At 42.9% G+C, this 17,827-nt stretch overlaps 1 protein-coding gene across 1 annotated transcript in view; it reads left to right on the forward strand.

Annotated features, from left to right (window-relative positions):
* The window catches only part of SUSD5 (sushi domain containing 5), a 52,982-nt gene extending 37,027 nt beyond the window's left edge, over window positions 1-15,955 (forward strand). The window contains exon 5 of the mRNA XM_072726342.1: window positions 14,020-15,955. Coding sequence (XP_072582443.1) covers window positions 14,020-15,323 — 1,304 coding nt within the window. The 3' untranslated portion in view covers window positions 15,324-15,955. The remainder of the gene's footprint in view (window positions 1-14,019) is intronic.
* The last annotated feature ends 1,872 nt before the right edge of the window (window positions 15,956-17,827 follow it).

Here is a 17,827-nt window from a genome sequence, read left to right on the forward strand (position 1 = left end):
GAGATTCTGGAGGCTTAGAGGGGTCAAGACTACTATGAGGACTATTCTGTTCAAAGTTGGCATTGTATAGATATTTGAAGATTGGCTGAACATAATCGGTCAGATTCTCTAGGAGCAGAGCCTATTCAGATGGTATTCAGATGTGGTTTATTGAGGGAAGAAGCAGATAGGGAAGCAGGATAGGTGAGGGGAGGATAGGCTGTGACCTCAGTGGCATTCTCCCTTTGCCTGATCCCATGAATTGTGCCACAGGGTGGGTCCCACTTGGAAGCAAAGAGGCCAGCCCTGAGTTCCTCCATATGCATCTGTCATTGGTTGGTGGGGCTAAGTGGCAGGGTGTGCATGTGGCACCCAAGTGAGGCTCCCATTCTACCAAAGGCACCTCTCCAGAGAAGGGGATAGCTGTAAACCATTGGCTGCCAATGCTTACAGCAGCTGGGGGAGGGGTGCAATGGCTTGGGAAAGGGGACACGGAGAGGACATAAACAGCACCCACTACTCCAGTGGAGAACACAGTTCTTTAGTAGACCAATTCTGGAGAGCAGCAGTTGTTTTTTAATCCATTAGTAAGTTAGGGACTGGCCTGGATGAGCTTGCTGAAATTTAAAATTTGTTATGATGAGCAAGAATGAACCCTTGGGGTGCCTGGGTGGCTCAGTCAGTTAGGCATCTCCCTTTGGCTTCAGGTCATGATCTCGGGGTCCTGGGATTGAGCCCTGAGTCTGGCTCTTTGCTCAGCGGGGAGTGTGCTTCTCCCTCTGCCCCTCCCTTCTGCTCATGCATGGGTTCTCACCCTCTCTCTCTCTCTCTAATGAATGAATGAGTGAATGAACCCTAGGGGCATGTACACCTGGGTGGGTGGAGTTGGGTGATGCAGGAAGGTGCCTGGCTCACATGCTGCCTAGCTTGTGTGTTCACTGCAGTTAAGATCCAGCCTCAAGTGGTGGTAGCAAGCTCTCTCCCCTAAGTACAGTGACTTTGTCCTTGACCATCAACTTAAATTGGTGAGGACTTATTTGACTTCCATATTTTCCCTCTGCATGTGGTATCTCTCTAGCTTTGGTTCCTAGAGACCAGGTCTGGATCCAGCCATTCAGCCCTCCATTCTATTGCCCAAAACCACACATTTTGGTTTCTCTTCCCACTAGGCAGCAGAAAATATCTGTCATACCTCTCTAATGTTCTCAGTATCTAGCTATAATTGGTTGTTGCCCTAATTACAGAAAAATCTGGAAGCCTTGCTCCCTAAGTATGTATGCAGCAGACTAACATGCTAGGTTTGCTTTCCTTTGAGCTTGTTAGTATGCCGAGTCCCATGTCCATCTTCAAGACTATGTTTTCTCTCTGGTCACCTGTATTCTACAAACAGTCTCGACCTCCCAGCCCTCCAAGAGGCCACCCCTGGCCCTGTGCCCCCAGTGATGGTACCCATGGAGCCTCACTTGTGACTTTCCCAAGGAGCCCCTGGCTCCCTGGGCACACTCACTGCCCTGGCCACACGCTGCCTTCACCACCTGTGTGTGCTCCTGATGTCAGCACTCAGTGGTCAGTGGCCTCTGCTGCAGTGCCAGGCACAGCTAGCTGTTCATCCCATCTTTGTGATTGGCTTGGGAGAGAACAGCTGCTGCAGAGGAACATAGGGCAGGTGACCCAGGAAATGAAAGACTCATAGACTTCTTCTGTGATTTGGCCCTTGTCTCTCCTTTAAAACTTGCCCTGACAAAGGGCATCCGCCAAGTGTTGAGATAGGCTCCGAAAGACTTTAAGACTTTCCACCCCACGCTCCATGGGTTCTATTTATACTTTCTGGTCTAGAATGTCAGGAAAGTGAGTGATACCCAGTTTGACCTCACCCTACCAGCCCCCACCCTCCTACCTCTGAGTCTGACAACAAATAGACAGCTTCTCTTCTTCCCTTCCCTGGCCTGACACAGCTGTAGAAACAAGTTAGGCACTGAGCTGTCAGAAAGGCACTGACAGGCACTGAGCTGTCAGAAAACCAAATACTTGCTCCATGCCATCTCTGTCCTGAGAGCAATTTTTTTTGTTGCTTTTGTCTACTTTCTTCAACAACTTGATTGAGGTCTACTTTGCGTACAGGGAAGTGCCCCTTGCAACTACAAAAATCTCTGAGTTGTCACAGGTTTAAACAACCATGAAACCACCACCACAACCAAACTAGAGAACATTTCCATGAGAGGTGTTTGACACATATTGTCTCCTTTAATCTGCACCAAGCTGAGGGCAGAAATGCCTACCTTTAAATTGTAGATAGGAAAACAGAGGTAGAGAGAAGTGCAGTAACTCACCTGCGTCACAGAGCCAAGAGGCAGCGGGGCCAGAATATAAAAGCAGGCACTTTTGCTGTCTCGTTCCAACATCTGTTTCTTCTGTGTGCTTCCTCCAGGGGCCTGTGAAGCCCAAGGAGAGCAAAGCAACTGGGCAGTGCAAGACCCCCATGAACTAGTTATTCTCAGTGTTCCTTTGCTCTTTAATCTCACTTCTAAAGCCCTCTCTTTGTTTTTCTTAAGTTAACATCAATTTCTGTTTGTCTTCGTGTTTTGGATTGAACTTCCTTCACAGGATAAAGCATGAGAACTGCAATGATTTAGAATTTCCTTGTCAGTATTGCCATATTTGTTCAGAGGTTCATTGAATCAGTGGTTATTTCTGGCTCCTCTGGTTGTCTTTTTCAGAATTACTATTTTTAAAGACTATGTAGCCAAGACTAGAGGGAAAAGGTATGTGTGGACTTCTGGAAATGCAACAATGTGGAAGGAGATGGAAAGTGGCAAGCCTCCTCCTTTTACTTGAGTCCTCTCCATCTGTGCTCTTCTGTTTTCCTGAAGTAACAGTGAAAAATAAACACCCGGGGATGACCTGATTTTTTTCCCATGAAGTTTACATTTTCTGGACTTGTTGGTTTCATCAGAAGGCCCCATGTTGTGTTAGCACAGATCTCAGGGAGAGCGTGGGAGAGGGGAGAAGGCAAGAAGGAGGGCTGGATGATTAAGGAGGGTGTGGACACAGGAAAGCAGAGGGGAGGTGAGAGAACCAGCACCTTAGCAGGCACAGAGCTGGGCATTTTGAGCTTGTGGGCAGAACTTAATGTGGGGTTGAAATTCAATGAATAACAAACTTTACTCTTAACTCACGAGAAGAAAAACAGGCGTGGGATAATTTTCCAGGGGTAGACTATTGGTAAACAGTTGGTGTTCTTGTCCCTATTTCACAGGTTTGAGAAAACTGTGACATGGTGAAAACCTGTTTCTGAGTTGGGATATTGGCCTGAGAACCTGGGGAGACAGGAAGCACTTGGTCTGAGGCCTCAAGCTGCCCAGGGATGCTCTAGGCTCAGGGGGCTCTGAAGGCAGAACCTAAACACACACACACACACACACACACACACACACACACACACACACCTCATGCTGTCACACTGATCATAAGAGTCCAGTCAAGGGAGGTCCACCCACAGCCACAGTGGACTGACCTTTCCCAAATCCCTAGCTCTAACATTCTACATGAGACTTGTGATTCCTGCGAGACAAGGAGAGGAGTGGGGTGAGGGGAGAAGACATGGCTTGGGTACTGCCCATATTCTATGTGCTTGTTGACCTCATGATATATTTAATTAAGCTCATGGAGTAGGTTATATAGGAAAAGAAATGCAGCAGACATTGATTATGCCCAGTGCTGGAACTAGGAGCTCCTTCCCTATTCTCTGCTACTGTCACTAATCAAATAATGCCCTGCTTGATGGACTTCCAGACCGAGTCAAGCTTTCTCAGAATGGGCTCCTACCATTCACTAATTCACCTTGTCACTGACTCATTTGTACACTCAGCAAATGTTTAGAGAGTGTCTGCTAGGTGCCAGGCAGCATGATGTGTGCAGGGTATGCAAAGGCAGAGTTCCTTGTTCTCAGGGTTCATGGGCTGGGAGGGGCTGGGCATGCTGTGCTGTAAGAGTAGGGTGGTTGTACCCAGTGCATGGATGCATGCTGCTGCCGTCATTCCCGTGCATAACACATGATTCCCAAACAAGATCATTTAAGGTTTAAGTCTCAAGCACCATCAAGGTCTACATTGGAGTTACCCTGTCCATGTTAGGATGAGAAGTGTCTCCCAAATATCCCTAGCCAATCCCCATTCATAAATACCTTTCATTTTACCAACGAGAGCCCATTTCTAATATGTACCATCATAGTTACTAGGCCGCTAATTTTGCCAACAGCCGTTTCAGATATTCAGGGCACTAATTAGCCTACCTGTGATTTTGAGCAAGACACAGATAATAGAGGTACTTACCGTAGGCACATCTAGAGGGTGAGTTTCCCAGTGAGAATGCTAACTGCACACTCCTGGACTATGAATTCTTAGTTGGAATGTCAGCAGCAACTGTTTACAGCTTAATGTAAGTGACACATGCATAACATCAAACAATGTTTTCTCAAATATTTCAAAGTACCAGCATCTTAAGAAGAATGAATGCCTACTGTATTTATGTTGAGTGACAACCTAACAACGTGTAATATTGTTGATTTATATGGAAAACACTCCTAGTGTTACCTTCCAGTCATTGCTTTCCTAAGAATATCCAGACTTCATGATCATAAGCTATGTTTTCCCTATTTAAACTTTATTCAGTGGAAGCATGAAGGATGTACTCTTATGTACGGCATCCTTTGTCCAACATTATGTCTGTGAGACACACCCATGTTGTTCCATGAAGCTGTAGTTCATTCTTCTTCCTTGCTGTGGAATATTCCATGCTACTGTTGATGAACATTTTTGTTGTCTCAGGTTTAGGGCTATTATTAATTACATTCATTTAATAAATAAATAAACGGATCACGAATTCCTGGGATAAACCTAACCTGATGTGATATATTATCCTTTTAATATAATACTTAATTATTCAGCCTATCAATACAAATATATTACTAGTTTCTATTTGTCAATATTTTATTTATGATTTTTGCATCTATGTTTAGTGAGAATGGTCTGCAAAACTACTTTCTTGTCATGTCCTTGCCAGGGTTTGGTACCATGGTTACAGCAGATGTATAAAATAAGTTGGGAAGTATTTCCTCTCTTTCTGCTCTCTGGGAAGAGTTTGTGTAAGATTGGAATTATACTCCTGAATATTTGATAGAATTCATTGACAAAGCCACATGTGCCTAGTTTTCTGTGTGTAGTGAGATTCAATTTCATGAATAGTTAATGGCATATAAAACGTTTCTATTCTTGTGGCATTTCTGATGAGCTTCTTCTAGGATTTTATCTATTTCATCAGAATTTTTTATTTGGGCCACCTGGCTGGCTCCGTCAGAGGAGCATGTGACTCTTGATCTCAGGGTCATGAATTTGACCTCCATGTTGGGTATAGATATTACTAAAAGAAAGTAAATAAACTTAAAAAAATAAACTTAAAAAAAGAATTGGGGAGGGCATAAATTTATTATAATCTCTCCAAATATCTGAAAGATCTTTGGGGATGCTTCTCTTTATTCCTGATGTTTTCATTTGTGTCCTCTCTAAATGTTTCTGAAGTAGTCTTGCTAGGGTCTTATCAATGTTTTGAGCTATCAATCAGTAGTTCTTTTCCAAGAACGAGATTTTGGCTACATTGATCCTTTATTGCATGTTTGGTTTTTATTTTATTAATATCTGTTCTTTTTTAAATCTCCATTTATTTATTTATTTATTTATTTACTTACTTACTTACTTACTTACTTACTTACTTACTTACTTATTTGAGTAGGCTCCATGCCTGGTGTGGAGCCCAGCACAGGATTTGAACTCACAATCCTGAGATTAAGACCTGAAATACGATCAAGAATTGGGGCTTAACTGACTGAGCCATCTAGGTGGCCCTCCTTCCTTTACTTTCTTTGTGTTTATCTTATTCTTTCTTACCCAGCTTTCTGAAATCAATGTGATATTTAGTCTTTTCTTTTTTAACATAGATATAAAGCTATAACTTCCCCTGTTAGCACAGTGTTTGCTACTTCCTACAAGTTTAGGTATGTCACTTTTCATTATCATTCAGTTAGAATATTTTCTAGTTTCCATTGTAATTTCTCCTTTGACCCATGAGTTATTTAGAAATATTTTGCTTAATATCTATGCAATACAGGCATTTCCTAGTAATTTTTTGTCTAATTTCACTATGGCTGGAGAACTTAATCCTTTAAAGTTTGTTGACATTGTATTTATGTTCAACTTTGTAAAAGTATTCTATGTGTGTTTGAAAAGAATGGATGTAATCTATATATTTCAAGTAGACCACATTTATTAGTTAAGCATGTTTTCCAGATATATATTCTTAGCTGTTTGTCTCCTTGCTCTTATTGTTAGTGATAGAGGTATTTATGATCTATGATTTATGATACTATGATCATGGATTTATGTGGGGGTTTTTTTAGTTCACATATTTTTAGGTTCATGTATTCTGAAGCTCTGTTAAGTACATATTTAAAAGTTAATATCTTCCTGGTAATTGAAACATTTATCTTTATGAAATGACCTTCCTTATCTCTAGTATTGCTTTTTTGGCTTAAAGTCTTCTTTGCTGGTTTGTCTTTCCATAGTATATATTTTTTCATTACTTTTACTTTCACCTCTCTATACGGTTCTATTTAAAGTATATCTCTTGGGGCACCTAGGTGGCTCAGTTTGGTGTCTGCCTTTGGCTCAGATCATGATCTTGGAGTCCTGGGATTGAGCCCCACTTTGGGCTCAGTGGTGAGTCTGCTTCTCCCTCTCCTTCTGCCCCTCCCCTTCCCTTCTTCCCCCTGCTCATGCTCACAAACACTCTCTCTCTCAAATAAAATCTTTTTTATTTTTTTTTATTTTTTAAAATTTTATTCATCCATTCATGAGAGAGATAGAGAGGCAGAGACATAGGCAGAGGGAAAAACAGGCTCCTCGGTGGGGAGCGTGATGCGACGCTCGATCCCAGAACCCTAGGATCATGACTTGAGCTGAAGGCAAACACTCAACAACTGAGCAACCAAGTGCCCCTGTTCTGTAAATTCTTTCTTCTAAGTTAGGTTCTTTGCCTTTTACATGCATCTTCCTTTCATCCAGAAGAGGGAATGGTCGCTAGAAGGGGATGACTCAGCTGAAGGCATATGTAGTTTTACTTTTGTTTTTCTGTTTGCTTTAAAATATCTGGGCTCTGCTTTGTCTTCAGAAAGGTTAAATGCCCTATGTTGAGATTTACTTCACCTGCACAAGGTGAAGAAGTCCCAGTGTTTTGGATTCCATCAAGAACCATCAGCCCTGCTGGTTACTGGTCTGTTTCTCTCCATCTGCTTGGCTTCTGCCTGGGATTTGCTGACTCTTCAGTACAGTTTTTGGAGGGTGAGGACGGCTACCCTTCTCTAATCTGCCCTTCTCTACTCTGCTCCAGAATCTTCTGTTTCTCCTCTGATAACTAGATTTTGAAACTTGTTGCAAAATATTATGTCCTTTTCCATGCATGGTGGTTATTTGTAAAAACTTTTCCTGATGTTTAATACAGTTTCTGCATTTAAAAAAATTCATATTCATCAAGCCCAGTTGTATGTGTGTGTATGGCGTGCTTGCACACACCCACGCACATACTTTAAAAAATGTGGTGTTTCCTCATTTTGAAAGGTATAGGGAAGAGAAAATATGTGATGCTGTTTCAGCTGGGTCACTTGAATATTTTAAAGCATGGCATATAATCCACCCTAATAAAAAAGTAATCTTTGTTTATGCCCCTGGTGATATACTTAAGTGGTCTGGAGTGTTAGCAATGAGGTAAAAGAAATACACTGAGCACACTTGGGTGGCTCAGTGGTTGTGTGCCTTCAGCTCAGGTCGTGATCCTGGGGTCCTGAAATCGAGTTCTGCATTGGGCTTCTCCCTCTGCCTATGTCTCGGCCTCTCTCTCTGTGTCTCTTATGAATAAATAAATAAAATCTTTCAAAGAAAAAAAAGAAAGAAAGAAATACTCTGAGGTACTGGAAGATTTTGAGAATCCCTCACTCATACTTTTTAGCTGCTGCCTGTTTGGGTTGAGTTCTACTTACCCATGTGCCACATCAGTCTTGGCCTCTGCTAGGGCTGTAAGGAGATGGCCGTGAGAACCATGAGAGAACACTCACACCCTACTACCTGCCTGCACGCTGGCCTCTGCCAGGAAGAGTTTTCTGGCAAAACTCTGCAAATATTGGTTCCTTTAGCCCTTATACCCAATGGTCAGTGAGCAACAGCTGATGACCTGAAAGAAAATAAATGCAGTGCCAGAATTTAACCAGAAATGATAAGAACTTCCATGGAATGAAACAGAACCATTTGTGGGCTCTCAACAGTTTGGTGTCTTAGGGCTGCAATGAAGCAACAAAGAAATACTCCCTAGTAAAATAATGTGTGGTAAGAGGCCCTCCATTGCAGATCGTGCATGAGGTAATAGGCTGTGATTTCAAGTGGGGAAAAGCTTCTTGAGGAGAAATGGTCTTGGAGAGACCTGCTTCCTGCCTTTCCCCATCATGAAAGGGGGCTGTGTTCTAGCTGAGAACACAGGCGTATTCATCCCCAACAGCAGAACCTCTGGGAGACAACTGGCATATGTATATTGTTTTACAAACATATTAATTTTTTCCGCAACGCCATAAAATACATTCTATTAAAAAAATAAAAAACAAGTTGGGTACAGCAGATTTGAGGCAAAAATTGACCTGTCAGCTGTGTGCTATGCTGAATTTCTTTGCATTAGGACTAACTTTTGGTGGAGAGGGCTCACTTCCCTGCCTCATGAAGATGAATCTGCTAGCAGTGGGGAGGGAGTTTTCCTAGGGCATTCTCTTACTGCAGTCAGGGCAGGGGTACCAAGGGGAGGCTGGGAGGAGAATAGGTGTTCTCACAGGCTGGGCTGTGGACTGGCTGGCTCATCTGTGAGTGCAAGATGTGTGTGTGTGTGTGTGGTATCGCACTCCCGTGTATATGTCTGTATTCAAGTATTGCTTCAATGGTGGCATCTCTCAGAGGTGTTATAAGAGTCTATGAATATATGTAATTAATTCCTCAGAAATCGGAAATGAGCCCAAAGTACCCTTGTGTTTTGGGCACTGTGCCCCTGAACTAGATCTTAGCTCTGAGCAGTTGTGAGGCAGGGATCCCGAGATTCCTGAGGTCTGAGTAGATGTTCCTCCCTGTTTCTCCCAGGGCCAGTGTTTCACTCACTCAAGAATACCTACAAGAATACTCATTACGGGCTGGCTGCTGTTCTGCTCCAGGGGTCCCTGTCCTTGAGCCAGCTCATGGCTAGTGTATTCGTTTTTTCTGTATAATAAACTACCCCCCGGAAGGAATGGCTTAAACAACCTTCATTTATTTGGGTGCAGCTTTCGTGCAAGCAGTTTGGGTTGGGCTTAGCCAGCTCGTCCTTCTGGCCTTGGCTGGGCTCACTCCGATGAATGTGGTCAGCTCCCAGGCTGACGGGAGCTGGCTGGTTTAGCATGGGTTCAGTTGGGACAGTTTGCCTCTCCTCCACATGGCCTCTCATCCCTCAGTAGGCTATCCCAGGCTTGTTCTGCTGGCAGCTAGCAGGGTGCAGAGAAAGAGAGAGAGAGAGAGAGTGCACATGCAAGGTTTTCACTGTACTCCGGGCCAAAGCAAGTATAGGCCAGTCCCAATCTGAGACCTGGAAAAAGAGGCACCCTTCTCGAAGGGAAGAGCTACACAATCACATTGCAGAAGGCCTTTATGCAGGAAAGATGGAGGATTGTGGGTTTTGTGATCACCTTTCCACAGCAGTCAGTACATACACGTTCAAGCCAACAGTAGAACTGCAGGGAGGTCAGAGATTTAAGTCACGGCTTTCTTAAATGTCCAGCTGGATCCCATATGACTTGTTTGGGTAAATTTTAGAGAAACATTTTGTCCTAGCGGCTTTTGTTTCATTTTGTTGTGTTTTTAAGAAAAGATGGTACTTAAATGCAAAACCCAGTCTTTATCCGGCAGGATGGGTGAGAATGTGTGCATACAAAAGCTTTGCCATGAAACCTGGAAAGTCTCCAGACCTTGGAATTCTGCCCCCTATGCTCCATGAGGGCAGGAACTGCGTGTCCTGTTCCCCAGTGACTCAGAGCCCTTGCAGTGTCAGATAAATAGTCAGTGCACTCAGTGAAGCCCGTTGAGTGGTGGAGTAGGTGACTGCACTACTTGGAATGGCAGTGCAACAGAGAATGAGGCATTACGACACAAAAGTGAGTGGGCCAGCCTGCCCAAACCCTAGGGGCCTGTGTCGGAATTCTGTAATGCTCCTAAGAATGGTCCAGCCACCGATCTGGTTTCTGTCTAGGGATTGTGAACGGGACATCATAGGGGGTGGAAGGGTCTCCTGAAATAATCACCAGGCTATCTTTTTCCTTCTTTCTTTTTTTTTTTTAAGATTTAATTTTTTTTAAGGTTTTATTTGTTTATTCATGAGAGAGACACACTGAGAGAGGCAGAGACATAGGCAGAGGAAGAAGCAGACTCCCTGCAGGAACCCCGATGTGGGACTCAATCCCAGACTCCAGGATCACGCCCTGAGCCGAAGGCAAACGCTCAACCACTGAGCCACCCAGGCATCCCTAAGTTTTAATTTTTAGGTAACCTCTACACCCAACATGAGGCTCAAACTCACAACCGTGAGATCAAGAGTCACATGCTCTATTGACTGAGCCAGCCAGGTGCCCCTTGGCTATCATTTTCGAAGTGTAAAATATGACATGCATTTTACATTTATCAGAGATGTCTGTTTGTTATCTGCCATTTTTGCATTTTTGACTGAAGACACAAGTAAAGTGAATGGGCTTAAATATTAGGAACCGGTCAGAAAGAACTTTTAAATGTATTTGTAACTCTCAAGTCATTAAGGAAGCAAAATCTGGAGTCTTGTAAGAAATAAGCCAAATGCCCACTAATCCAGTTTCAGAGCCTTAGTTCTGGAGCTCCTTGCATTTATGCTTTCCAAGTTGCAAAGAGAAATGGGAAAAGACTGCTAAGATCTATTTCTTCCCACAGAACACTTCTCACACCAACAGCCAATTCTCCATCTCTGGACACCAGCTGGGTGTCCTGTCATTTAATTCAATGCTAACAGTTACTACTCAGAGTTAGTGCAGACCCCATAGATTAAGCACTCAGCCCCACAGACTGCCCCCACTTCAGACCCCAGTTCTACATCCTGAGCCTCCTATAATTCTGATCAACCAGCTCTAAATTGGGGACTCTCACAACCATCCTCTCAGACTCAGTAATTTGCTAGAAAGACTCACAGAACTCAGGAGAGTACTTAACTTACATTTACCAATTTATTTTTTTTTAATTTTTTTTTTTTTTATTTATGATAGAGAGAGAGAGAGAGGCAGAGACACAGGCAGAGGGAGAAGCAGGCTCCATGCGCTGGGAGCCTGATGTGGGATTCGATCCCGGGTCTCCAGGATCGCGCTCTGGGCCAAAGGCAGGCACCAAACCGCTGCGCCACCCAGGGATCCCACATTTACCAATTTATTATAGAGGATATTATGAAGAGTACAGATGAACAATTGGATATAGAGATATAAAGGGCAAGGTCTGGAAAGATCCCCAAGTACAAGAGCAACTGTCCCATGAAATTGGGGTGAGCTCCCCTGCCAGCACATGGATGCATTCATCAACCTAGAAGCTCTTTGAGCCCTGTAGTTTAGGGGGTTTATGGAGATTTTGTTATTGAGGCACGATTGATTCAACCATGGCCTTTGGTGATTGACTCTCCCTCCAACCTCCTTCTCCCTCCTCCGAGGTCAGAGTCTGGGGCTGATCAATTGATTAGTTCCTCTGGCAGCCAACCATCTGGATGCTGTCTAGGGGGTCACATGATTAGCATAAATTCAGGTAAGGCTGAAAGGAGTTTGTTACGAATAACAAAAGATATTCTTATCACTCCTAGTGCTTAGGAAATTCCAATGGTTTTAGGAGCTCTGTACCAGGAACCAGAGGCAAAGACTAAACATATATTTCTTATTATATATCAAAATCCTAGGGAGCCTTTCTATTTTAATAATTAAGTATGACTTCCATCCATTGAGAATGGGGAAATCCCAGTGGGGCTGCTCTTTTCCCAGAACACAGCTCCTTGAGCCTTCCTGACCTACTGTCTTTAAATTTTGGTGTCCTAACTGTGGGGCTCTTTGTTTATTCTCACTCAACAGGATTTAGGACATTTCACAGCATAGTCTCAAGCTATCTTACAAAGAGCAAATCTGTTTCAAAAGATATTTTTTTCTTTTTTCTTTTTTCTTTTTTTTTGACAAGGACAGAGAGGGAGCTAGCACAAGCGGGAAGGGGGGTGGGTAGCAGAGGGAGAGGGAGAACCAGGCTCCCTGCTGATCAGGGAACCCAAGGTAAGGCTTGATCCTAGGACCTTGGGATCATGACCTGAGCCAAAGGCAGAGGCTTAACCGACTGAGCCACCCAGGAACCCCTAAAAGATGCATTTTTAATTAAATGTGACATACATATACATCATAAGGGAATAGATCAATTAATTATCATTTAAGAAACAAAGAAATTGGCCACCACACAGGTCAAGTAGAATGTTGGCAGGATCTCCAAAGCTCTGCTTGTCCCCAGACTTAGTCATTACCCCTTCTCTCTATTCACCAACCTGACCTTTAACATCATAGATTAGCTTTGCCTAGTTTTGCGCTTTATGTAAATAGAATCACACAAAGTGTGTTCTTTTTTCCAAAGTGTGTTCTTTTATGTCTGGCTTCTTTTGCTCAACATTATGGCTGTGAGATGTGTTGCTATCCTTGTCAGAAGCAATGAGTGGTTCATTTTCATTAAGGTACAGGTATTCCTTATACAAATATGCTGTGATTTATGTCAGTTCTGCAGTTAATGAACATTTGAATCATTTCCAGGTTTTGATTATTATGAACATTCTGTGCATGTCCTTTGGTGCCCAAATACTAAACATCATCAGTTAACATTAGGTCTTGTCATCAGTTAACTGATAATATCAGTTAACTCTAATTAATGGCTTAATTTTAGCCATTGTGGTATGATGGCATGACATGTTTTTATGGCTGTAGTTAGCATTTCTCTATTACTAAGGATGTTGACTACCTATACTCATGTTTAATGACCGCTTAGATGTCTTTTTTGTGATGTGCCAATTTCAAGTATCTTGCCAACTTTTCGATGGCTTGTCTGCTTATTTAGTATTGATTTGTAGGAGTTCTTTATAAATTCTGGATATAGAGCCTTTGGAAATTGTGTCACAAACATCTTCAAGTCTGTGGCTTGCATTTTAACTCTCTTTATGGTAGCTTTTGATAAACAGAAGTTCCTAAAGTTAATGTAATCCAATTATGTATCCTTGTGTCATTACCACAGTCTTAAAAGTAACTCGGTTTTAGAGTAAATCTTGAAATTTTTTAGATTTCAAGAAATCTTCTTGGTTCTTTGCATTTGCATAAATTTTAGCATCAGTTTGTCAATGCCTTAGATTTTTATTAAGGTTGTTTTAAATCTGTGGTCAGTTTGTACAGAGTTGACAGCTTAACAGTTGTGAGCCTTCCATTACATGACCATGTGTGTCCCTTCATTTAGTGAGGTCTTTAATTTTGCTTGGCAATATTTTGTATCATTCCATGTTCAAATCTTGCATATCTTTTGTTAGCTTTATTCCTAGGTGTTTGACTTTTTTTAATGCTATGGCAAATGGTGTCTTTTAAAATTTTTATATCTGTGTATTGCTGGTATATAGAAATACAGTTGATATTTTACATCGATGATAGACCCAGTGTCCTTGAGAAACCCATATATTAATTGTAACAGTTTTTATGTAGATTCTTTGGGTTTGTCTGTGATACACAGTCATATCTTCTATAAATGACAGCTTTATGTCATCTTTTCCAGTCCTGATGCTCTTTATTTCCTTTTCTTATATTCTACTCTGCTGGCTCTGTGACCTCGGACCTAATGAGGTTTTTTCCTTCTCTCTTTCCAGATGTGGCTGAGGCACATATTGACTATGAAGATAATTTCCCTGATGACCGATCTGTGTCATTCAGAGAGCTCACGGAGGACTCCCAGACAAAGGCAGAGGAGGACAAAGGTCCAGGAGAGGTATCTGAGGACACTCCAAAACAGGACCATCTGGTCTCCATTTCTGTGGGGAGAAAAAACATAGCCCAGGATACAGCCTTTGTGCCAACTACAGGCTTGTCCATCACAGGAAGCAGTGTCACCACAGACGTGCCAGGATCCCAACTAAACCAGAAATACTTGTTCTGGTTTCCTCCTGAGAACTTCCACAAGCCTGAGCAGGAGAAGGAGATGAATGATGGCACCAAAAAGCAGTTTCCAGCTAGAGATAACCACAGTAGCCTAACACCAGCTCCAAGTGGACCTGAAGCCAAGGTGATCTATAGCAGCACTGATGGGCACACGGGGCCATTGGTGGGCAGGACTGCCAGCAGGAGAGGGGACCCAATGGTGAGCAGCAGTGATGAGTCCTGGTTAGATGGCTACCCTGTGACTGATGGGGCTTGGAGGAAGATAGAGGCAGAAGAGGAGGAAGAGGAAGAAGATGGGGATAAGGGAGATGGGTCAGTAGGGGTGGAAGAAATGGTTCTAGTTACTTCTAATCAGCCCATTCCTGTAGAAGTTAAGAAGCCCAGGAATACCACCTTCACACCAAGTGAGGACATGACCCGTAGTTCAGTTCTTCCATCTCAAACACTAGATATAGAAGCTTTGGCTCTCAGACCAAAAAATGTATCTGAGACTGAGAGTCCCAGCAAGGGAGATGATGACTTGACCAAGTACCAGTCAACCGTGGCTTGGAGGTTTGCCACAGAGAAGTCTCCTGTGGCCACCCTACCCTATGAACTCACCAGCGCTACCCTGGAGACAGTAACAACTGCTGTCCAGCAGATGCTGAATCACATTGCCTCAACTGTCATGGCAGCCACGCAAACTCCAGTGGAAACTGTTACTCCTGAGGCCCAGGATAGTTTCCCATACCTGCTGTCTGAGGACTTCTTGGGACAGGAAAGCCCTGGCCCAGGTGCAAATGAGGAGCTTCTTCCAACTGTGGAACCATGTATAGGGGATGGGTGTCCCAGCCTCAGCAGAGGCCCTGTCATTGCTACCATTGTCACCGTCCTGTGTCTGCTGCTGCTCCTGGCAGGTGTGGGGGCAGTGTGGGGCCACCGTAAGTGCCAGCACAAGAGCTCTGTGTACAAGTTGAACATTGGCCAGCGGCAGACTCGGCACTACCACCAGCAGATTGAGATGGAGAAGGTCTAGCCACCTTCAGAGCAGGCTCTCCCAAAGCCACTTAGGAGGAAATAAACTGTGCCATGTCTCATTGATAAACACTGATAATTCACTAGAGCATGAAACAGGTGGAGTAGGGCTTGTCTTTATTTTTCTCAGGTCTTTGTTCTATAGGCCAAGAAGTGTCTCTGGAGGCACCCAGTAGGATAAGAAGGCTTTGGTGGCATCATCACACACATCAATATCTCCTTAACCAACTGCTCTGGACTGTATTGTGCTAATCCCAGACCTGTGCTCAGGCCCTCGTTCCAGTGTGAGTTCAAAACTCACCTCTCACTTCATCTTCTTTTCCTTGTTTTAAGAAAAAAAAAAAAAATGAATGACTGCACAACCTGAAATTTTTAGAAAAAGTGTGATAAACTGAGCATTTGAGAGCAGTGTTATTTAGGATGTAGATATTTAATTGTTGGGGGTGGGACACAGCAAAATAAGGGGTTATTTCCTTTTAATGTTGTGATGTTGTAAGGGCAAATGAACCAAGAACCAGGGCATAATCTAGAAGTTTTGGGGTTTCTTTTTATTTCCTTTTTATTTTTTTAAAGATTTTATTTATTTATTTATTTTTTTGAGAGAGGGAGAGGGAAAAGCAGGCTCCCCACTGAGCAGAGAGCCTGACATGGGACTCAATCCCAGGACCCTGAGATCATGACCTGAGCCAAAGGCAGATGTTCAATTGACTGAGCCACCCAGTGACCCTTGAGGTTTCTTTTTAATAGTTAAAATTGGAGGGGAAAAAAAAGAAATTGGAAAGAATTTAGGACTGATGTCTTGTTGGGGGCGGGAGGGAGGTGAGGAGTAGCAGCACATATCCACCTTTGTTCCCTCCATTTTGTAGGACAGACTATTGTTTTTCTAAAAACATGCGGTTAGTTTTGGGGGTGCCTAAGTGTCTCAGTCAGTTGAGCATCTGACTCTTTCGGCTCAAGTCATGGTCTCAGGGTCCTGGGATCGAGCCCCATATCACATCGGGTTCCATGTTCAGCAGCGGGTCTGCTTGAGGATTTTTATCTCTCTTCCTCTCAAATGAATAAATAAGCACATGCTCGCTCACTCTCTCTCTCAAATGAATAAATAAATCTTTTAAAAAATAAAACTAAAACATGGTTAGTTTTGTACCAGTAAGCAGCATTTTCTTTTAGAAGCAGTGGGCTACTTGTCCTTGACCAGTCTGTGCCTAACAATGTCATAGAATTTTTTGTTAAACTAACAAAACTCAGTACTTGGTTTCCTCTTTCATGATTAATCATTTTTTTGAACCCAAGTAAGAGGGAATGACATGGGAGGAAAATAAAGTTGTAGGAGGGCCAAGGACTGGGATATCAAGCATGGGCACCTAGTCAATGAGAAAGCAGAGGAATTAAAAAGGAATATGAAATGCTATGTGCTGACCTCTTCTGTACTCTTGTGGCAACTGGGAGCTCCATGGAAACAGCATGAATTCAGGATGGACTCCTCCTGACTACTGAACAACCCATCTCATAGCATCTGGATCCTCTTATGATGGCTCAGCATGCACTGTTTACAACCGTGGTTCTCAGAGCATGGTCCTCAGACCAGCAATCAACTCACCATGAAGCAGAAGTCCTGGGGGCAGGGCTGAGCCATCCGTGTTTTAAGGAGTCCTCCAGGTGATTCCAAAGCACACTTTATAATATAAATGTAATATAAACTGTGAGCTTTGAACCAGCGGAGGCCCTAGAGGCACAGAGGATGATGAGTAACACCTGTGGCTTGCCTTGCACTAAGTCAGGCATCGCTACACGCACCTGTGGCAGCACTGGAAGCTGCCGAAGTGCCATCTCCACTGGCCTCATATGCATTGGCACAGAAATGAAACACATGATTATTTTTATAATATGAGTCATCTTCTTGGAAGTAGTCTTCAGTGGTAAAAAGTGATGAAGCCCGTACATTGATTTTAAGACACTAAGTGTCTAAAGTGGTTTTATGTGGCATGAGAGAGATCCTGATCTTCACAACTGAAAAATTGGTAATGGTGTTTTACCTAAGGAAAAAGGAATTCGCACAACACATTTTCCACCCTGCCACCTCTCCTCTTCTCGGTACAAGCTTTGGAAAAATCATAGGCTTAGTAGCTATAAAGGCAGTGCAGCAAAATCAAAGACCCTACTCCCATTATGGGGTAAAATGAAGGCCTGAAGCTACCAGGTAGAATATCTGTGGGTCAGATGAAATCTAGAGTAAGACTGAAACACTTTCTGCATGTAGCCAAAGCAAAACACTACAGAATAAGTGCCAGAGACTATATATTTATAAATTAGATTCTTTTCTAATCTATTACAAGATAACTTCTATTTTTAACTATATAAAATAACCTCCATCTCAACATTGGGATTGTGTTACTCGACTATTATTATGTAATAATCCAAGAACACTGACTTAATACCAATACAAAAATAGGTAATGATAATACAAATGTATTAATAAATTTATTACAGATGCATTAATACATG

This window comes from Vulpes vulpes, chromosome 11, assembly GCF_048418805.1.
Source record: "Vulpes vulpes isolate BD-2025 chromosome 11, VulVul3, whole genome shotgun sequence".
Lineage (NCBI taxonomy): Eukaryota > Metazoa > Chordata > Mammalia > Carnivora > Canidae > Vulpes > Vulpes vulpes.